This window comes from Mus pahari, chromosome 2 (genome assembly GCF_900095145.1).
Source record: "Mus pahari chromosome 2, PAHARI_EIJ_v1.1, whole genome shotgun sequence".
Taxonomy (NCBI): domain Eukaryota; kingdom Metazoa; phylum Chordata; class Mammalia; order Rodentia; family Muridae; genus Mus; species Mus pahari.
This window is the reverse complement of record NC_034591.1, coordinates 34,763,752-34,786,616: the sequence shown is the minus strand read 5'-3', so window position 1 is coordinate 34,786,616 and position 22,865 is coordinate 34,763,752. Positions and strand designations below refer to the sequence as shown.

General features: G+C 39.1%; 1 protein-coding gene across 2 annotated transcripts; it reads left to right on the top strand.

The window, feature by feature from the left end:
- The first annotated feature begins 9,768 nt into the window (after nt 1-9,768).
- Nucleotides 9,769-11,532, top strand: Smim30 (small integral membrane protein 30). 2 transcript variants are annotated; one of them, XM_029535395.1, is made up of 3 exons: nt 9,769-9,814; nt 10,107-10,199; nt 10,610-11,434. In XM_029535395.1, the coding sequence occupies exon 3, from the start codon at nt 10,639-10,641 to the stop codon at nt 10,816-10,818; it is 180 nt and encodes a 59-aa protein (XP_029391255.1). In that variant the 5' UTR covers nt 9,769-9,814; nt 10,107-10,199; nt 10,610-10,638; the 3' UTR covers nt 10,819-11,434. The 2 variants fall into 2 exon arrangements, 1 of the variants encoding a protein (XP_029391255.1); XR_003843278.1 differs by having other exon boundaries at nt 9,787-9,814; nt 10,090-10,199; nt 10,610-11,532.
- Nucleotides 11,533-22,865: the final 11,333 nt, after the last annotated feature.

Genomic DNA, 22,865 nt, shown 5'->3' with positions numbered 1-22,865 from the left:
CCCCTGCTCCCCTACCCACCCACTCCCACTAATTGGCCCTGGCCTTCCCTTGTGCTGGGTCATATAAAGTTTACAAGACCAAGGGGCCTCTCTTCCCAATGATGGCTGATTAGTTCCCCAGATGTCTTATTCACCAATTTTCCAATCATGATCTTTCCAAGTACCTGACCATGCAGCCAATCCATTGGCTATAACCCATGAATCAGTGAACAATCATACACCTGGCCATTCTTCTTCCAAGCAAAATGTAATACTATGTGTGGATCCCAGACATTTGAACAAAAAGCTGTAATGTTGAAGCAGCCTTGGAGACCCCGAGATGTTTGAGATCCCAGAACCATGGAATATCTGCTGAGGAAAGCTGCTAACATGGAGTGGAACCAGCCAAGGAGAATTGTACTGCAGTTAACAAAGATGAAAGAATTGGAGATCTGAAGAGCGTTTTGGTAACAGACACCGAGATCCAGAGTTTAGAGTTTTCCCAGCTGGTTTTTGGTCTTGTCTGTTCTAGCATGTTCACTATGTCATTATGGAATGGTAGTGTATATCCTGTGATGTTTAAGGAAAGTGATCTGCTTTTTGATTTTGAGTTTATAGGGGTTATAGTTAAGTGATTGACTGAATCTCAGAAAAGACTTCAAACTTTGGACTTTTAACATTGTTGAGACTTCTAAAGACTGTGGGAACTTTTGAAGTTGGACCAAATGTATTTGAATTATACTATGGCTAGATATGGCCTCTACAGACTCATGTGCTTGAATAAGCCTATCAGGGCCAAGGAGTAGAATGCTGTAGTTTGAATATGCTTGGCCCAGAAAGTGGCACTATTAGGAATTTTGGCCTTGTTAGAGGAAGTGTGTCACTGTGGTTTTTAATACCCTTGTCCTAGCTGCCTGGAATTCGATCTTCTAGTAGCCTTCAGACAAAGATGTAGAACTCTCAGCTCCTCCTGTGCCATGTCTGCGGGATCACTGCCATGCTCCCCACCTTGATGATAATAGCTGATAACAGGGAACCTGTAAGCCAGCCCCAATTAAATGTTGTCCTTATAAGGGTTGCCTTGGTCATGGTGTCTGTTCACAGCAGTAAAACCCTAACTAAGACACAGTGGGAGAGGAGGTCTTTTGAAAAGCAAGTTGTAGGCAACTCTCAGACAGTGGATATCTATTGTAACTAACACTGCATGTTGATATCTTATGGAATGTGGTTTGATTGTTTCTGTTTAAACAGGTGAGAAGCCCAGATTGCTAATGTGGAGCCAGGCACAGTATTTGAATAACAAGTGTCTAGTTTATGTGGGGATTGATAAAGATATGATTGTACCTTGATAAATAAAAATCAGAAATAAGATTAAGTGGAAAAAAAAAAAAAAACACTGCTGAATTAGATCGACCTGTATACTTTAAAGATATTTTAACATCAGAATGGAAGTCAGGGAATGTGTTATGTTGGGGAAAAGGTTTTGTCTAAATTTCCACAGATGATGAGAGACTATGGGTTCCACGAAAATTGACAAGGATCTAATCTGCATAAGAGATGCTTCCACATGAAAGGCAAAACTGAAGGAATGAAGAGATGCAGAAATACAGTGGGGAGATAGCTCAATAAACTGACTGAAAAAGAACAGATCGTTCATCAGACTGGCGGACTGTAAAACCATGATGCTGAAATGGACAACTGGTGAAAGGCAGATGATCAGAACAAGCAGTTATGAAGAATTGCAGCATCAGCAGATCTTCATAAAGACATTCAGACTATTATGTTTTGGAATTGATAATAGTTTCTATTATAAAAGTTATACAGTGTACAATTTTTAGCTTAAATAGAAAGGGAAAAGATGTAGAGGAATTTTAATCTAGCAATATGGCTGCTCTGGCAAGAGATCAAATCCAAAGACCATCTAGGACTGTGTGATCTGGATGAAATACAGACATGCCTTTAATCCCAGGATACAGAGGCAAGCAGATCTCTGAGTTCAAGGCCAAGCTGGTATAGAGCAAGTTTCATGTAAAGAAAAGCTTAGATCATAACGGTATATATTAGTCACCATTTTAAAAGTTTCTTAAGGACAAATGTCAATCTTACCTCATGCCACAGTTTAAAAAGAGTTTATGCCTATAGAGGGACATTTTAAATAAAGAGCTGTGTCTAGATTGTGCTCTTGTGGTGCCAGAACTTTTGGGAGGCAAAACCTATGGGGCTTTGTGGGGGTGGGGTGAACAGGGATATAGCATTGGAATATGTCTTAATTAGGGTTACTATGCCTGTGATGAAATTCTATAGCCAAAAGAAATTGAGGAGGAAAGGATCTATTTCACTCACAGCTCAACTATACAGTTCATCATCAAAAGCAGTGAGGGTAGGAATTCACACATGGCAGGAACTTTAAGGCAGGACCTGATGCAGAAGCCATGGAGGAGTGCTCATTAATGGCTTGCTCCCCATAACTTGCTCAGGACTATCAGCCCAGGGATGGTACCTGCCACAGTGGGTTAGGTCCTCCCATATCAATTACTGATCAATAAAAGACCCTGAAGGCTTGCCTACAGGTAGGTCTGATGGAGGCATCTTCTCAGTTGAGGCTCTCTTCTTTATGACTTTAGCTTGTGTCAGGCTGATATAAATTTATCCAGCACTATGAAGGGAATGTGGGACTCCAGTCTCTTCCTCGGACTTCCCGTTGAACAATACAATCTCAGCCACAGTTGTTCTCTTCTGCCATCATGTGACACAGCCAAGAGAGAGGGCCCTCATAAGAACTGAGCAGATTCCAGCTCTATGTCCAGCTCTATGTCCTTAAAGTTTAAGGCTATAAGTTGTAAGCCTACAAAATTGTGACTCAAGCAAACCTTTCATTTTATAAAGTTAGCTGCCTTATTTCATTATAGAAACTAAAAGCTGACTGACATATCCTATAGAGTATGAAACCATTCTGCCAAGAAAACCTCTAACATCCTTATTGTTGTTAATAATACTTTAAAACTGACTATACTCAGGCATTTCACATGCCACCTCATTTAAGCTGCATTCCATTCCCATGTGTTGGTTATATCCTCATTATCAATAAGAAAGTTCAGTCCTGAAGTCTTGTGTCACTGCTATTGAAATAGTTATCAAGAAGACCACAAAAGGAAAATGCTTGTGAGGAAACACAACAGGGGAGCTCCTATACTCTGTTAATGGGGTGAATTAGTATAGCCATTATAGAAAACAGTGTGGAGGTCCTTTAAAATTTGAAAACAAAACTACCATGTAGCTCAACAATTGAACTAATGAGTTCATAGTCAAAATAAATGAAAGCACTACCATTCGTATATGTATATATGTGTGTGTGTGTGTACATATATTTATACACATCTATATGATATATGTACTCAGTTGACAAACATACATACACTCTAGTGTGTATTGCAACTCTACTCACAGCATCTAAGATAAGGAATAAACTACGTTGTCCATTGATAAAGAACAAAGACAACAAGGCATTTATACATTACAAAATACTAATCTGTCATAAAAAGGCCATCCTATCATATGTGATAACAGATAAACTAGAAGACATCACAAAAGTCAAAACAAATACAGCACATTAAAAACAAACATGTTTTGTTCAGTTCTAGAAGTTAAAAAAGTTGATACCATCCAAGTAGAAATAGAATACTGTTCATGAAAAGCTACAAAGTGGGGGAAGGGGGGAGATAAAGAAATACTGGATAATGGACAGCAATGTACAGATATATACCAGGAATGTGTTCCAATGTTCCCTTCAACAGTGCAGCAGCTGGAATCTACATTTATTACTGAAAGTTCAAAATATCTTTGTGAGAATAATCTAAAATTTCTTAACATATAGAAATTATATATGTCCAAAAGAGAAAATTAACTATAATTATTTAGTTAGTACTACATATATATATATATATATATATATATATATATATATATATATATCCCTCATTAGGTGTATATATAAATATGTATCAATAAAAATTTAAATCATAATAAGAAGCTAGATAACTTGTGTTTCTAGATAAATGACAGAGGTGAGTTTTGTGACAAGTAGTGATGGTCTCCAGAATCTATCAGTTCGTTATTATAGATAAAATGCTATACAATCTCTCACCTCAAGAAAATATCAGTTTCTCTCATGTAGGCATTCTGAATTAGGAACCCATTAATTTAAATGAAATTTAAGTCTGCCACTGTTGTTGGTAGAGATGCCTTTTCTTCCTTGACAACATAAGGTTATAAATGTAACTGTATCCTGGCTTCACTTCCTGTTGCTATGATAAAATGCCCATAATTACTCAAAAGCAACTTGGGATAAAAGGAGTATAAACTCCTTCAGCTCACAATTCCAGGTTATAGTTCATTGTTCAGGGATATCAAGCTAGTAAGAACCTGAATCAGCTAATCAAATTCACATTCAAGAGGAAGGAGAGTGTGTGATTTGGACAACCTCTTACTGAGAATCCCTTGGCAGGTGAATGTTGATTGCATCATGTTGCCAACTTGATTCCCACCTTACCATAATTCATTGATGAGATAAGACCACATCCTCCAGGAATCTAGATGACACCTGGGTCTACATACAAAATGACTGTCTTATTTAGGTTTTTACTGCTGTGAACAAACAACATGACCAAGGTAACTCTTATAAGGGCATTAAATTGGAGCAGGCTTACACATTCAGAAGTTCAGTCCATTATCATCAATGCAGGAGCATGGCAACACCCAGGCAGGCATGGTGCAAGAGGAGCTGAGAGTTCAACATCAATGACTATTTAGCTTTCACATCCTCTATAAAATAATACTACAAGAGGATTTTAGAGTCAGCAGGTACTGGAGTTTGTTCATTTGTTCTGTTTTGACCAACTGTAGAGTTGTAGAAAATATAACATACTATCCGGCTACTCTAATGATTAATTATCCTAACACAATGATCTCACTGTCAAATATCCATTATTGATGAGAAATACTGGCTAGCTCTGGGTTAGTCCTTTTTAATTGTGAAATTTAACGAACATGTTTCCACTCACTTGGTTTGGCTCAACTGCTAATGAGGAAGTCTGGGTTTTATGAATTCCCTGACACCCACGATTCACTGCAAAATTCTCCTGTAGGCGCATTCTGCCTCCTCTGATAGATCCCAGAGGTGCCTTCCCTTCCGGGCCGATTGGTGACTCATTTCTAATGGTTATAAAATCAGCACAAACCACTTCTTCTTTCTTCTTTAATATTGTTTCTTAGTAATTGCTGATTGGGAAATTTATTCTCAACTGCTGAGATCAGTGGCTTCCACAGAATTCTATGTCCCTATCACTGGCTAACAGGGATCTTTATTTTAGTGGAAATGGTATTAACTTAGATTTCTGAATTGAGAAACTAAATTCTGGATTCTATATCTCTAAATGTTTAGTGTAGTCATCTAGGTGGCCTCGATGAATATATTTTACAAATCTGGGCAGAGAAAATAAGTATAGAGCTTTATAATTAGGATCTTGTTTTAGATTCAATTGCATCTTATACTCTCACAGAAGTCTTGTTATTAATAAGAAAGATTTTTATATTTTATTATAGGAAAGATTTTTGATAATCAACTTTGAATGAAGATTCAAAATAATATATTAAGCATCTTCATAAATTTGTCCAAAATCAAACTTCTTGCTTGTAAGATACTTTCTACTATGAACAGAAAAAGTAACAACAGTAATACCATCCTGTATTGTACTATCCTTATTCATTCATTTACAAGATACTTACTAAGTATCTAGCACACAGGGCACTATTCTACTAGCTGAAAAATCAACCATGAATGAGATGAAAATATTTCTACCTCACATGGAATTTCTACTTGAATGTGTTTGTTTATCTACATAATATAATGGGAGAGTGTGTTTAATTTTGTGTTTTTGTTTTAACTAAGTTAAACAGAAATGGAAGGGAAGCTTGAACAAAGCTCTGATCCCTGGATGATGCTAAGAATAACAATGACAAATCTGTCGGAAAGTATTACTGGCAGAGGAAACAACAAGAGCAAAATGTCAATAGAGGAAAACAAATTAGCTTTTTTATTAAACGTTGGAGCATTAAATGTGCATGGAATGGAAAGAGTACGTGAGTGGTGGAACCCCATCAGAGGAAAGGAGATGAGTGGTGGAATCCCATCAGAGGTAAGGAGATGAGTGGTGGAATCCCCATCAGAGGAAAGGAGATGAGTGGTGGAATCCCCATCAGAGGAAAGGAGATGAGTGGTGGAATCCCATCAGAGGAAAGGAGATGAGTGGTGGAATCCCATCAGAGGAAAGGAGATGAGTGGTGGAATCCCATCAGAGGTAAGGAGATGAGTGGTGGAATCCCCATCAGAGGTAAGGAGATGAGTGGTGGAATCCCCATCAGAGGTAAGGAGATGAGTGGTGGAACCCCATCAGAGGTAAGGAGAGTAGTTCTGAGATTTGCATCTTGACAAGTTACCTGAAAGTTTGTCTAGTATGGTGGAACTGTAGTTTTTAATTAAAGGAGTAAATTACCGTTAAAAGAAAACAGACTAGTTAGAATGGAACGAGGAAAAAAGTAGAATTATAATGGCCTCTAACGTAAAAGTGCTGTTCTAAAAGCATTTCCTTGGATTTCCAATAAGGAGAGAGCCTAATTAGCAAAATGCAGCAGATTTCAGTTTAAAACTATATTTGAGCCCAAAATATCCCTACACCAATTTGCACCATGGTTTTATAGACAGACCAAGTCATTAGTTAATTTCTAACTACAATAATTGAAAAGATGAGCATCTTTACCATGCATAGACTCTGCAAACTTAAAGCTTAAGCAAGACACTTTACAGACTCAGGAAAAGAACAAGTGTGTACAAGCACTAACTTTAGTCTGCAGACTTCCACTAGCTGAAACAAATACATAAGGAAAAATAAAACCTCCCAAATGAAAACATTGGAATGTAGGAGGATATTTTGGAAGCCATAAAAGCAAGAGGTCCTATTCCAAAACTAATTGATACGAATGATGCAAAGCCAAAAGCAACATAAGACAAATGCAATTAGAATGAATTTGTTACAATAATTAACTTTAGAAAAACAACACTGCCAATCTATCAGACACAACTTGCTTTAATGTGTTCACCACCTCTGGATCTCCTGTAAAATCTTGGTACATTTATTTCATCAAATTATTGTTACTAGCTAATGTTGCTGAAGATCCTGCCAAATGTCCTTTTGGGAACCAGAAGTATTAATCTTTGCTGTCAGAGAGATACAACTGTGTTTAAAAGGAGAACCAACAACACAAGAATACAAGCTGATTATAGACACTGAGCTGAGTGTGCCTACAGTGTCTACATGATTTTTATCAGGACAAGTTCGGGCACCTCTAACTCAGAACCGTGAGTAACTTACAATGAGAAAGTGACAAATTGTCAGTATGAAAATGCTTGGGCCAGAAGGAACATTTAGTATGGATATCCCAGGTAACAAGACTTCAAGAAGTATTCAAAGTTAATGCTTACAGATGCAAGAGTAATACTTATAGTGGTTTTGAGTACTAAATTTGGCATCTTAAAATATTGGGAAGGCTGTGGAGAGTGAACATTCTGAAAAAGACAAGAATTCAAATCGGAAAAGATCTGGTTATAGGGCTGAAACCATATTTTCTAAACCCGAATTGCACCACAAATGATTCAATATTTTCCAAACTTTCTGATTAAATGTGCTTATTTTCCCCGCTAGTTTTTTTTTTTTTTTAAATTAGCAAATGTCATTAGGCACATTTGGAATATGATAACGGGGATTTTTCTGTTGCAGAAATGTTGGAAGGCCCCGGATTTGAAACATTCCCAAACAGNAGGTAAGGAGATGAGTGGTGGAATCCCATCAGAGGTAAGGAGATGAGTGGTGGAATCCCCATCAGAGGTAAGGAGATGAGTGGTGGAATCCCATCAGAGGTAAGGAGATGAGTGGTGGAATCCCCATCAGAGNTAAGGAGATGAGTGGTGGAATCCCCATCAGAGGTAAGGAGATGAGTGGTGGAACCCCATCAGAGGTAAGGAGAGTAGTTCTGAGATTTGCATCTTGACAAGTTACCTGAAAGTTTGTCTAGTATGGTGGAACTGTAGTTTTTAATTAAAGGAGTAAATTACCGTTAAAAGAAAACAGACTAGTTAGAATGGAACGAGGAAAAAAGTAGAATTATAATGGCCTCTAACGTAAAAGTGCTGTTCTAAAAGCATTTCCTTGGATTTCCAATAAGGAGAGAGCCTAATTAGCAAAATGCAGCAGATTTCAGTTTAAAACTATATTTGAGCCCAAAATATCCCTACACCAATTTGCACCATGGTTTTATAGACAGACCAAGTCATTAGTTAATTTCTAACTACAATAATTGAAAAGATGAGCATCTTTACCATGCATAGACTCTGCAAACTTAAAGCTTAAGCAAGACACTTTACAGACTCAGGAAAAGAACAAGTGTGTACAAGCACTAACTTTAGTCTGCAGACTTCCACTAGCTGAAACAAATACATAAGGAAAAATAAAACCTCCCAAATGAAAACATTGGAATGTAGGAGGATATTTTGGAAGCCATAAAAGCAAGAGGTCCTATTCCAAAACTAATTGATACGAATGATGCAAAGCCAAAAGCAACATAAGACAAATGCAATTAGAATGAATTTGTTACAATAATTAACTTTAGAAAAACAACACTGCCAATCTATCAGACACAACTTGCTTTAATGTGTTCACCACCTCTGGATCTCCTGTAAAATCTTGGTACATTTATTTCATCAAATTATTGTTACTAGCTAATGTTGCTGAAGATCCTGCCAAATGTCCTTTTGGGAACCAGAAGTATTAATCTTTGCTGTCAGAGAGATACAACTGTGTTTAAAAGGAGAACCAACAACACAAGAATACAAGCTGATTATAGACACTGAGCTGAGTGTGCCTACAGTGTCTACATGATTTTTATCAGGACAAGTTCGGGCACCTCTAACTCAGAACCGTGAGTAACTTACAATGAGAAAGTGACAAATTGTCAGTATGAAAATGCTTGGGCCAGAAGGAACATTTAGTATGGATATCCCAGGTAACAAGACTTCAAGAAGTATTCAAAGTTAATGCTTACAGATGCAAGAGTAATACTTATAGTGGTTTTGAGTACTAAATTTGGCATCTTAAAATATTGGGAAGGCTGTGGAGAGTGAACATTCTGAAAAAGACAAGAATTCAAATCGGAAAAGATCTGGTTATAGGGCTGAAACCATATTTTCTAAACCCGAATTGCACCACAAATGATTCAATATTTTCCAAACTTTCTGATTAAATGTGCTTATTTTCCCCGCTAGTTTTTTTTTTTTTTAAATTAGCAAATGTCATTAGGCACATTTGGAATATGATAACGGGGATTTTTCTGTTGCAGAAATGTTGGAAGGCCCCGGATTTGAAACATTCCCAAACAGATGGCTCCCCTTAGCTACCCTCTCCCACAGTTACTTCCTCATTTTAGAGTACTACCAAGACGTATTATGCGTCTAGAAATCCTTTACAGGGCGGAAAACACGCGTTGTTGTTTCGTTAGTCCTACTTCGAACTCACTAAACGTTTTCTTGGACACTCAACCTCTCTTTAACAGTAAAACCACAGGGCAAACTTGTGAAACCCCAACAGCTAGCAGCGTGAGGTCTATCCCTCAGTCAGGGATCCCAGAGCGCGCTGTGCATGACGGGAGTAAGCAGCGGGGCTTGTGGGAAATGTAGTTTGGCGACACCGCCCTGCTCTCCATTCCTGTAATGGCTGCTTTCGGTCCGGTAAGGTACAAACTCAGCTCCCTGGGATTCCAAGATTGATTCTCCTAGCATAGTTGCTCAACGCAACAAATTTGCACCCTCCCAGGGCGAAGGAATTCCAGATCTTTATGTTAGATCTTGGGATGAATTTGCTTCTCGGCTTCTTTTCCTTTAGCAATCTGTGTGTGAGAACTAACTTTAAATCTAGTAGTCTCTTTTTGAAGGAACTGTTAGGGAGTGTTTTCTGTACTCTTTACCAATTTCTGACCTTGCTGTCCGTTCCTCACTGATTCTAGCTTCCTCTTTAAAATAGGCTGTGTCACGAGTAACCTCTTAGCCTCAGCATCCGGAAGTTCCAAAGAGAATATTTCACGTTGGATAGAATTTTACATATACCATTGTTTCGGTAAGTCTTATTAATTCCTTACAACTTCACAGAGTCACGTGTTGTGTTGCATTTTCTAGATAGGAGACATGCGAAGAAAATGTGACTTTTACTTGTTAGGGTATTTTAGTTGGCAAGTATCTTATGCATTTTTCCTTCCTTTCTAATGATGCACAGCTGTCCAGTTTCAGTTTGGTCGATGCATATACTGTTGGAATTCCTGTTGGAATTGCCGATGCGAGGGTGTTGTCATGAGATTAACCTAAAATGACTGTCTTTAGTTTTGTCGTCTTAAACTGACATCTGAAATGATTCACAAACTCCAGTCTAAAAGATTGTTGTATATTTATAATGTCATTCAAAAATAAATAAATAAATAAGTTTTTTTTTTTTTTTTTAACAGTTTCTTTTGTTCCATGTTTAACTTCTAGGCAAGTTCAGCCCTCCAGATCTTGACATCATGAATTCTGTTTCAACACAATTGATCTTAGTCCTCACTTCGCTCCTTTTGATCCTGCCTGTTGTTGAAGCAGTGGAAGCTGGAGATGCGATTGCACTATTATTAGGTGTGGTTCTCAGCATTACAGGCATCTGTGCTTGCTTGGGGATATATGCAAGAAAGCGAAATGGACAGATATGAATCTGAAGGACTCTTCTCAATTAGACTTCACCCTGACCAGTGTGCTGAAAACCATTGTGCTGTTGAGGCCAACCCCAAGTTTTGATCTCTCCGGTTCTCAGCAAGAGGGTTACAGTTAACTGAGAGTTAACACCTTCAGTTAAGATGATGCTTTCATTTCATACTTGTTTCTTCTACAATGGGAGCAGATGGGGGTGGAGGGCAGCTCTTAACAACAAAGAGTGCACTAATATTGTGGCCCAGAATCTGTATTTGCTGCTTGGGAAGGGGCCAAAGTGAGAGGGCTTAAGTTTGCATAAGTATTATTTCATACTTTCAAGTTGTCAGAACACATGGAATTTGGAATGTATTTGCTCAGAATCTAGTAAATCTACATTGTTATAATCACTGCCTCTTATATTCTGGGGATCTCTCTCTCTCTCTCTCTCTCTCCCTCTCCCTCTCCCCCCTCCCCCGTTAGAGGGTTGGGGTGGGTTTGAATTTGTTTTATTGTTGTTACTGTTTTTTTTTTTAATGCTTATGTTTTTATCTCCCAAGTTGATATTGTACTTAGATCTTAGCCAAAAACTTTTATCTCTGAGAAAATGTTTGATAAAAATGTACTAAACATATCTAATATTAAAATGGAGGAAATATTTGTTAAAAGATAACTTTACATTGAGTATCTTCTCCTTTGTGAGTTGTATTGCATCAAATACATAGCCATTATGCCTTCAGCCCACCTACTGTTTTGGTCTGCTTGTATCTATGTGCGAACTAATTATTCATAATCTGAGTGAAAAGGGACTGGTTGTGTTACCTTAAAAGATCACCATGGGCAAGAAATGGGTATCTTTGAGATAGAGGAGGATTCTAATAGAAAATCCACAAATAGGAAAGGAAGTGTATTGGCCTGCTTTTATTTGTACACCAGCTAAAAAGGTGTACCCTCTTTGCCCTAGTAATTCCAAGAGTCCCCCAAACCAATAGATTACAGAGGTTTTTGATTCACATTGTTGGGCCCGAGACAAATATTTTGGCTAGAATTTGTCATTTGAATGTTATAGTTTCAAGAAAAACTACTCTGTTAGTACAGAGGGGTCACTTCAGATCCTTTTGTTCCAAACAGAAACTAATTCCTAAGTTTCTGTCTGTATTCCACAGCAGTTGAGAAAGTGGAACCTGAAGGCCCAAGCTTGGCAAGGATCTTCAGATCTTTATTTGATTCTGAAGATTTGGCCAGAACAAAATAGTCTCAGTAAGTCAAACTAGTCAATGTTTTCAAGGAAAGTAGATAATCCAGTTGTTCCCCCAAAATGCCTTGTCTGGTCTCTCGCTCTCCTGATTACCTTAGAGGCCTTGACTTTTGTCAGGAAGTAGGCTGTGGCCAATAAAATTCAGTATGCAGACCCTTTCCCCACGTGAACTGATGTGGCATGCCTGAGAGTTCTGCTTAACTGTAAAATGTAATGAGGAATGCTTACGTTATAAAGACATGGAAACCAAATGGGTTTCCTGGTTTTTTTGAAGGTATTTTATCTTTTCACCAGAGAAGAGGCTAACAGTCTTTGTTTGGGTAAACTGGCATTTAATAAAACGTGTTCATGCATGCTTAGGAAAAAAAGGAACATGCACGTGGCAGGACAGCTGTCATCTTTTGTCCACCAGCTCGTTGGAGCAGATTTAGAGAGGTTGCCTTCCCTTCCTTGCCAGTCACAACTTCTCTAGGATGGGGAAAAATCTAATGTAAAGCCCATTGTAACTCACAGTCGTTTAATCACCTCCTGATACTATTTTTGGAATATTCAAAATATTACTACAGGAAAATGGTCTTTACTGAGACAGAGTGTTTCCAAAACTACTCCAAAGAATGTTTTCAACAACGGCCATTTCTTATTTTATCCTTAAAAGCAGAGGTAGATGGATATGCTTTCTAAAAATTTTAGCTTCACTGGGCCAAGGAGATGACTCAGTGGCTAAAGGTGAATCCCTTCACTGATGACCTACCTGAGCTGGATCCTCAGCATCCACATCAAGGAAGAAAAGCCAACCCCCACAGCCGACAACACCCTGACCGCCATACGTGTTCCCTACCCCTGACATATACACTAAATAATTAGTACTTAATAGAATTAAAATTGCGGAGGGAGGAGCTTCATTTCTCACTTAGACGATAAGATTTTGCTTAAACACAGAAACCTGGGCTGGGCAGATGGCTCCATTGATAACAATGCTTCCTGTACAAGCATGATGACCTAACACCCATATAGGAACCTGGATAGCAGCACATGGTTCAAATCTCCACCCAGAGGACAGAGACAGGTGTGTCCCTGGGCCTTCCTGCCCAGCCACTAGCCACTGCATTGAGTTCCAAGTTCAGGGGGAGGCCCTGCTCTCAAAAATAAGCCTGAGAGAGGAATAGGTCCAGTGCTCTGTCCTCCTTATGTGCACACTCCTCACACGCGCGCACACACACACACACACACACACACACACACACACGCACACAGCCTTATGGTGGAGCTTTTTTGAGAATCTGATAAATGCTTTTGATTTTGATTTTTCCCTAACTAAACATCTACACATGCTCACATCTTCAGATTAGTTACACAAAATTGGCAGGGCTAAAGCCCATCTACAAACCGACAGTTAAAATTTTCTGGTGTGCTTGTTCATTTGTTCCCAAGTTCAAGTTCTTTGCGATTGCACAGTTCATTGCACTGCTGGCGGAGAGAGCAGCTGTAGGATGGACAGGTGTCCCTCGGGGGCCGGGCACAGTGTCTGATGTATGATAAATGTTCTGCTGCTTAGATGGGCCGAGTTTAGTTTTAAAAAGCAGAAACAATCAATAAAGAATTTAAGGTCTTTGTCAATATTTTTTTATTTCTGCCCCATAGTTTTCAGGACTTTAATTTTACTCCTCAGAAGGTAAAATGTAACGTGTATTGACCTGGGCATCTTTTGTTCATTTTAGGTGGGATTTTCTGAGTTCTTAAATTTGGAAGATTTTTGCTGTTGTTGTTGTTGGTTTTTTTTTTTTTTCATTTTTGTATTAGATATTTTCTTTATTTACATTTCAGATGTTATCCCCTTTCCTGGTTTCCCCTCTGAAAATCCACTATCCCCTCCCCCTGCTCATCAACCCACCCACTCCAGCTTCCTGGCCCTGGCATTCCCCTATACTGGGGCATAGAACCTTCACAGGACCAAGGGCCTCTCCTCCCACTGATGACTGACTAGGCCATCCTCTGCTACATATGCAGCTAGAGCCATGAGTCCCACCATGTGTTTTCTTTGGTTGATGGTTTAGTCCCAGGGAGTCCCAGGGGCACTGGTTAGTTCATATTGTGCTGGAGACAGCATACAGTGACAGGGACTGCCTGTAGTAGGCTGGGATGGAGACATCTCAGAAGCTCGCTGCAGCTTCTTGTAGAAAAGTTTGGTGTCTGGGACCCTGAGAAGCAGAAGACACATCCCTCCAGGGGACCTGCCATCTGAAATAAGGGACTGCCTGCAGTATGCCAGGATAGGGACATCTCAGTAGCACAAAACAGCTCTTTGTCAAAAACAGTTGTTCCCATTTCTCCTAACCTTAGCCCTGGACAGTGGCTGTATAGATTTCATTTGTGTGTGACTGATTTTACTTGGCCTTGGTGTGCATAATTATTATATTATATTTGACTGTCTTTACTTTTTTCTCCTTCTGCTCTGATGAATTCTGTGAAACTAGATGTTACTTGATGTAATGATTCTTAAACAATTAAAAATTGAGGCATGGGACAGCACAGCACAGTCCTAACGGCCCAGGTGCATGCTGTGTGCTCTCATCTGGGAAACAATGCAATAACTGCACAATGGTAGTTCCAGATTAATGCTTGACTTGCAAAGAAAGTTTGAAGAAATTATTAGAAAATGAAATAGAGCCAACATTGGGACCCCAAGAAAGGAAACAACTATTAAAGTTATGAAATAAGTTTTACATAACAGTTGAGAGTGGTTCCTGGATAAGCAAGTATAGAATGTGTAAAATCTTATATTAGTAAAACTAAGTCAAAACACTGGGACTCTTAGGAGAGTCATTGTGTACAATGTGCAGAAGCAGAAAGCAAGCAGAACTATTGAGTTAAGGGTTAACTTGATTCTTTCTGGCCACTGCCTGGCAGCTTTTCCATGTCATTTATCATTAGAGCTTCACAAGAAAAATGCAAGTAGCTGGCCTCGGAGCTCTGAGCTCTGAAATATAATAAGTTAAAGTTTAAATAATGATAAGTTTGCAATTATTATTATTTTGGCTATAGGCCTGGGAATAGGGAAACTTCAAACTTTGGGGAACAATTGTAATTCTTGATTCTTTGCGAGATGTGGTTATTCTTTTGAATTTGATTTGGCAATGATTGAATAATGTCTTTTTTCTACCCGCTTTTGGAGTATCAATAAAAGACGGGGGCAAAAGAAAGGCAAGAGAGCAAGTAGAGAGTTAGTGAGGAGTATGTGAGGTGAATGTGGAGAGTGAATGAAGAATGAGAGAGAGCGCGCATGAGAAGAGCATGTGAAGAATGAGTGAACAGAGAATGTGAGGTGTGTGTGTGTGTGTGTGTGTGTGTGTGAGTGAAAGAAGAGTGCATGTGGTGTGTGTGTGTGAAGTGTGTGTGTGTGAGATGTGTGTGAAGTGTGTGTGTGTGAAAGTGAAAGGGGAATGCACAGAGGTCTGTGTGAGTGTAAGAGTTCGAGAAAAAAGCACACAGGAGAAAACAGAGAGCACAGGAGAATGCAGAGTGTGTGCAGCCTCAAGCTGTGAGCAAATGAGAGAGAGAGAGAGAGAGAGAGAGAGAGAGAGAGAGAGAGAGAGAGAGAGAAGAGAATGAGAGAGAAGAGAGAGAAACTTTAAGCCTTGAAAAATTCCCTGTCAGCTTGTACCCCCAAAAGTAGTCTGTGTATATTTATTATGCGCTTTCCAGATATCCCTGCTTCCAGTTGAGAACTCCGATCCTGTGTCGAGACTGGACCCAGACAATATTGTTGTTCCTCCTATGGTGTTGCAAACCCCTTCAGCTCCTTGGGTCCTTTCTCTAGCTGCTTCATTGAGGACTCTATGCTCAGCCCAATGGATGGCTGTGAGCATCCACTTCTGTATTTGTCAGGCACTGGCAGATCCTCTCAGGACACAATTATATCAGGCTCCTGTCATCAAGCACTTGTTGGCATCCACAATAGTGTCTGGGTTTGGTGGCTGTATATGGATTGGATCCCCAGGTTGCGCAGTCTATGGATGGTCATTCCTTCAGTCTCTGCTCTACACTTTGTCTCTGTAACCCCTTTCATGGGTGTTTTGTTCCTCCTTCTAAGAAGGATCGAAGTATCCACACTATGGTCTTCCTTCTTCTTGAGCTTCATGTGGTTTGCAAATTGTATTTTGGGTATTCTGAGCTTCTGGGCTAATATCCACTTATCAGTGAGTGCATATCATGTGTGCTCTTTTGTGAAAAAAAATTGGAAGTTTACAATTTTCCCAAAATTTAGGGGATCTTTTTCCATTATTTCTTCAAATACTTTCTCAACCTGACCATTTCTGCTTTTATTTTAGGACTCCAGTGACCCAAAAGTAGATGGTTTGTGGTAGGCCTAACAATTAGCCTTTTTTTTCCTGTTATTCAGATTATGTAATTTCTAGTGATCTAACCACAGATTCACTAATCCCACAGTTGTATTTTTTTTTCAGTTAAAAATGTATCATTTCCCCTTTCTTTGTATATTTTGTTCAATTGCTAGGAGACAATACATTTGTTTCAAGCAAGTCTTTGAGTGGTCACTGAAGTACATTCTTAGTGACTGCTTCAGTATCTGTCACACTTGATACTAACATTTCTGTTATGTCAGTGATAAGTATTTAATGTGCTTAACAGTAGCATGACAAAAGCAGTGATGGCTTAGACCATTTAAAGATGGGACATGGAATTTGGTTTGGCAAGTTCAGAAGAACAGATCTAGTCCATGGTCCACTGAGAAAAACGGTTGGTTCTCAAATCATTGGAAGCCATAAAGACATAAGCAAACTTGGGTTGGAGACAGGGCTCACCAATTAAGAGCATGTAACTGCTCCTCAGAGAGCCTAGGTTCAAATCCTAGCACCCATGTCATGACTCAGCCATCTGTAATTCCAGTTCTAGGGACTCCATTGTCTTCATGCAGACTCTAAGATATTATACATGCATGAGGTGCACAGGCCAAGCACCTGTACACATAAGATAAAAATCATTTTAAAGAAATATTAAGCAAACTAAAAGTTAATGTATGCTCCCCATGAAGATGAGTAAGAAAGAAGCTGCTGGCTTGATTGACTAGCCCTAACATGATTTGCACACTTATATGAAAAGAGAATCACACCTATAAATATTTGCAGAATAATACGTTTAGGTTTTCAAATTTTTAGCAACTTCATTTATCTAAATACTTTCTATCCAAAAGTATAATTGCTGTAAAAATGGAATACAAGTGCCACTTAATTTCTCACTGGCAAAGTATAAGCTCCAATGCTCATTCTGCTGGCTATTATTTATGAATGACTGAAAATATGAGTTGATTCTCCACAATCTGAGACAATGTTGTGAAATGTTATAGACAAGAAGGGTAAGGACTTGTAAAGGGCTAATCGTGGAGCACTTTGTTAAACACTGGGATTATAAATACACTCTCTCACAAAGCTAGTCAAGAGAATTATGTTCCAGTTAAATGTGCATTAATCACTTAGCAAAAGAATTTAGAAAGCATGTTCATCAAGAATGGAAACTATATCATATTTTATTTCACACAATTTGTAAGAATAACTGTTTCACTTCAGAGCATTTGACACCAATGTAAAACAATTTTATGAGTCTTGGTATGTTATATGCTAGCTTCCACTTCTTCGTGTAATGCTTCAGCAGACAACACATCTCAAGCCTCTACAGTGAGGTCTTTTGGTTGGTTGGTTGATTGGTTGATTGATTGGTTGATTGATTGATTGGTTGGTCGATTAGTTGGTTGGTTTGGTTTGGTTGTCTAAATTATGTCAGAAGTCTCTACAAGGCTTTCTTGTAGCAGAATTTTGTGGCTTCATGTTGTTTATTTGTAAAAAATAGTAAGGATTACTAATGTGCTGACAATATTGCAATGACCCTCTTTCAGTCAGAAGCAATGAGGATTGGATTCCATCTTCCAACTCCTCACTAACAGTGGCACTTTAGGCTCCATTCTCCCAGGTTCCCTCCACCAACTAGAGTGCTAAACACTGAAAGACTCTTTATTCCTAAATGTTACTAGCCCTATCAGTGAGTTACCTTGTGGGCTGTTGGCTTTGATTGTGAGTGGCTTAGCAATGGCTTGTTTTCTTTCTTGCTTCTTGAGATGATCCCTAATCAAGTTCATTCAGATCAAAAAATGAGCTGCCCTGACACTACTGAACTGAATCCAGAAGTCTACCAAAGGACTAAACTGACATTGTGGTATGACTGAAACTTGGCTAAAATATCTTCCCAGTGTCTAAAACAGACAGTTGATGGAGCACCTTTTGTTCCACCAGTCTAAACACCATCTATCACTAAATCCTATTCATTCATTTTCAAAATTTCCCTAGTATTTGTCCATTTCCATCCCCATGGTTCTACCTAGTTCAGTTAAGAGTGTTATGATGAGATGGATAAGATCAACAGCACCTTCTAGCTGGTCTTCTGACTCCCCATCTTATTCCTCTGCAACATTTTCCAAGCTCAACTGTAATGAACTTTTAGGAAATGGAGTCTCCATTGTAATGACCATTCACCACTGAAGTTGTGTAGACAGGGGTATGTTTATGTTGTGGGACACACTGACATACTACAACTTCCATGAAAAGATGGTTTCTATGCTTTGTTTTGTTTTGTTGTTATTGTTTGCTTGTTTGTTTGTGTGTTCTTTTTTTCTTTTGGGTGGGAGCTTGCAAGGTTGGAGGATGAATATGAGTGGACTGGGAAATGAGTGGAACTGCAGTGCATGATGTGAAACTCACAAAGAATCAATAAAAATTAAAAAGAAAAAGAAAAAAAACATGCAGTCTGGTTTGGAAAGAAGAAAGGGGTCATTGGAAATAAAGAGAAGAGAGAATAATGGGGGGGAGCTTACCACTCTAGTTGCCAGTGGGAACCTGGGAGAATGGAGTCTAAAAATTCTCGTAAAATAGCCAACTTTATTCAGAGCATCAAACAATTTATACTCTGAGAGTTAAGAAGGGTCACGTGAGTAAAGGGTACAATCACAAGTGCAAGCTGCATATAGAAGACAAGCCACATGTGGCAAAACATTTTTACATAGAAATATAAAAACAACAATAGCCAGCTGTAATAAACAATCTAAAGCAAACTCACTCCTACCCACTAGACCGAGGAGAGGTATAAAAACCAGTCCAAGGGCTGGTGAGATGGCTCAGCGGGTAAGGTCACCTAACTGCTCTTCCGAAGGTCCTGAGTACAAATCCCAGCAACCACATGGTGGCTCACAACCCATCTGTAACGAGATCTGATGCCCTCTTCTGGAGTGTCTGAAGACAGCTACAGTGTACTTACATATAATAAATAGATAAATAAATAAATAAATCTTAAAAAAAAAAAAGTCCAAGAACAATTCTGCGTTTTTGAAGAAACTGACGTCACCAGACCGCATATATGTGTGTGTGTGGAGAGAGAGAGAGAGAGAGAGAGAGAGAGAGAGATTTCTAATTAAGCCCACTATGTAGAATTAATAGAAACTTTTTGAAGAAAGAAAAGAGAGAATCTTACCCTGCCTTCCAACCTAGCCTTGAACTCCTACGTTCAAATCTTCCTTCTGCTGATGCCTTTTGAGCAGCAGTGTCTGTAGGAACACTCTACCCTTGGCAGTAGTTAAACAACCGCAGACACAAACCTGATCCTATTATTAAACATGCCAACCTCCAATCCCATGCGAGGCTTCCTGTCTGTAAGAATCCCTTAGAACCCTAAATCTTAGAAGAAAGCACCTTCGTCTTCATCGCCCTTTATTTTTCCAGACTACATCCACAACCGCTACCTTCCCTTCCTAGGAACAGCACCTAACGTGCATTCTCCTCCCTTCCCTCCCTGGCTCACACTTGCACACCATGCTCACTTGGCCTCTTGCACTGCCTAGGGTAGTTTACCCCAGTGTAGCTGGCTTACTTCCATAGATACAGACTTGAACAGCATCACTTAGGACATTTACCCCATCTTTCTTACTGCTCACAGGGCTTCTTTGATATCTTCCAGGCACTGATCACACTGAGATGGAATCTATATCCGGATATCTTCGTTTCAAACACCCTCACGCCCATTTCAGAATGATAAACTGTGGGAGAAAGAATCATGTCTCAAATGTGTACGTTCAGGGTTTTCCAGAATAAAAGCTAATGCATGATTTCATGTCTCCTTGTTCATCTGTCCTGTTACTGTCACAGTGTAGCTCTTGTAACCATTGAGACCTTGCATAGAATAGTCTAAGGTTCACTTAGTTTTACCTCAATCTTTGGCATTTGTTAAAATTTTAACAAATTTTTAGAGCCTACTAGTTTTGACTAACTGATATTTATTAAAATTTAGCTGCATTTTCTGGATTACTCAATGCCCTGTGTACCATGCAATTGAGAAATAAAAGCCATTTTAAATGGTAAGGCTAATCTCTTCTCCACTATGCCTGTTTCCCTGTTCATATCATTCACCAGCAAAGACAATTTGCCAGAGATACCAAAGTCAAATGCTTTCCCAGGCCTCCAAATTCAATGCTAGTATACTTTGCAAAATCTGGTTCCCTCCTGAAAGCTTTCCCTAAGGGGAATTAATGATAGTCATCCATAGGAATCCATGATGCTCGTTTCTTCCTATATATTATGTATGTCACATTAAACCTTGATTTTTACACAGATATTTCATATATATATATATATATATATATATATATATATATATATATATATATACTTGTTGTGGATGGGTCTGGTGCTGTTTGTATTTTGATGCTAATTCTGCTCTCCTGAGAGGAATTGAGAACAAGAGTAAGTCACAGGCACTCAGGTGACTTCTTGTGAACCAATCCCCTTTATGAATAAAGAAGCCAATCATTGGGCCAGTAGGAGGAACTTCCAGGTTGGACAGAGGAAGAGAGGAAGCAGGAGTTAGGTCCTTTTGGAACAAGGATAGCATTTAAGGGCAAGATGTAGCTCCTAGAGTTTCCTGGTATCACAGATCCACCACCAGAGGAATCAGATTTAATAGGGTTTACAAGATAAGGTTTTAGTTGTTGAGCCCTGAGACTGAGTTACCATTGTTTCTGAGCTAAGTTTGTGTGGTGTGTTTCTTCTCACAGTGAATCGACTGGGTTCCAGAGAGAAAGATACTGTGGCAAAGCTTGGTTCGCCATATGTGCACCACAAAGATCATGGGGGTTCTGAAGGATGGGGATGGCGTGGTAACGCCCCGCCAGTGGAGAGATTGTGAAGTTCTGAGTCAGAGTCTCCATGAGATAAGAACAGGCTTGCCATTGCCAGCCAGTGCACCGCTGGCCAAGCCACCGGGGCAGAGAGTTGCCCGCACAAGCACAGGAACATGCTGGATTCGTTTTTTAAATATTTTCCCGCACATATATTCCCATTCCTTCTGTTCTGCCATCAGTCTAGCACTTACACTCTAAACTTCTTGAAATCAAGTTTGTCTTTTTTTTTTTTTTTTTTTTTTAATCACTGCAGGCACTTGCAAACCTAATCTGCCCTATAAGAAACTTCAGTCTATATTTACTTCTCTTTTTAATTTAGTTCCTCAAAAAAATCCTAAGGAAATACAGCGGCCTCGGATAGATGCATCTTAATGTTAACAGAGTACCAGATTACAACTGAGAGTCCTACTCCTCAGTAACATTACATTGGGAATTTTCCATTTACAGAAAAATGTGTGACCTCTCTTTTCCTGAGATCAATTGTAAGTTAATATCTTCTCTTTCTCTGTGATCTATTCACAAGAAAATTGACAACATACAGAAGTATTTAGGTAACACTACCACAGGAGAGGGCAAATTTCACATTTCATGCAAACAAACAAACAAACAAAAAAATCTGTGTCAATCAAGAGGGAAAAAAGCTACCAGGAGCCAAAAATCCTTTACTTCCAAAAGAGGTCTCAAATAAATGTAAATAGTATTCCACTGCTCACCTTCAATTAAGAGAATGGATTTCCAAAGATCTACTTGCTTGGTCCATCCTCTTGTAGTGCTGGGCTTTCACACAGGTACTATGATTTCTGAACCAAGAGCTAAACATAATTATTACACATGCACACGCGCACGCACACACACACAAATAATAAAGTAAGACATCAAAAGTAGCCTTTAAAATATCATTTTGTTCATGCACATATTTGGAACACTCTATAACAGTCCTCTTATGGAAGTAGGAATTTCATTGATGGTGTTAGCACTCAAGCCATGTTTAGTATTTATATGTATGCTTTGCCATGCTTCTTCAAGTAACCTCAAATGTTCTTAAAGCATTTAGCTTTTAGAAAGAACCAAAAATAATCCAAAGCTGAGTCCTGGGAGGGAGGTGAACAGAAACATGGGCAATAACACTGGGTGAGTTATTTGCCAATTGAATAAAAGCACAAAGCTCATTCCATACCTACAGATAAAGACACTAAGAATTGGATACAGTAAGCTACTTAGAGCAGTACTCTTGAACAAAATGGTAAGTAAGATGCATGACATCCCAGTAAGGCAGTCAGCATGTCCTTGGTATTATAAACCATGCTCGCTGACGGATACATTTGTTTTATTTCTCATTGTGTAAAAGCACCTTGACAACAGCAATGTAAGGAAGGAAAGGCCTGGTTTTGAGGATACAGTCCATCATAACTGGGGAGACACGGTGAGAGTGTGAGGTGAGTCTTTACTATTGGTCTGCAGTCAAGAAGCTGAAAGCTGAATGCTAGTAGGTTGCTTTCTCTGTTTCCCTTTTCATTCAGTCCTGGATGCCAGACCATGAGAAGACAGCAAACACATTCAGAGTGTTTCTTCCCTCC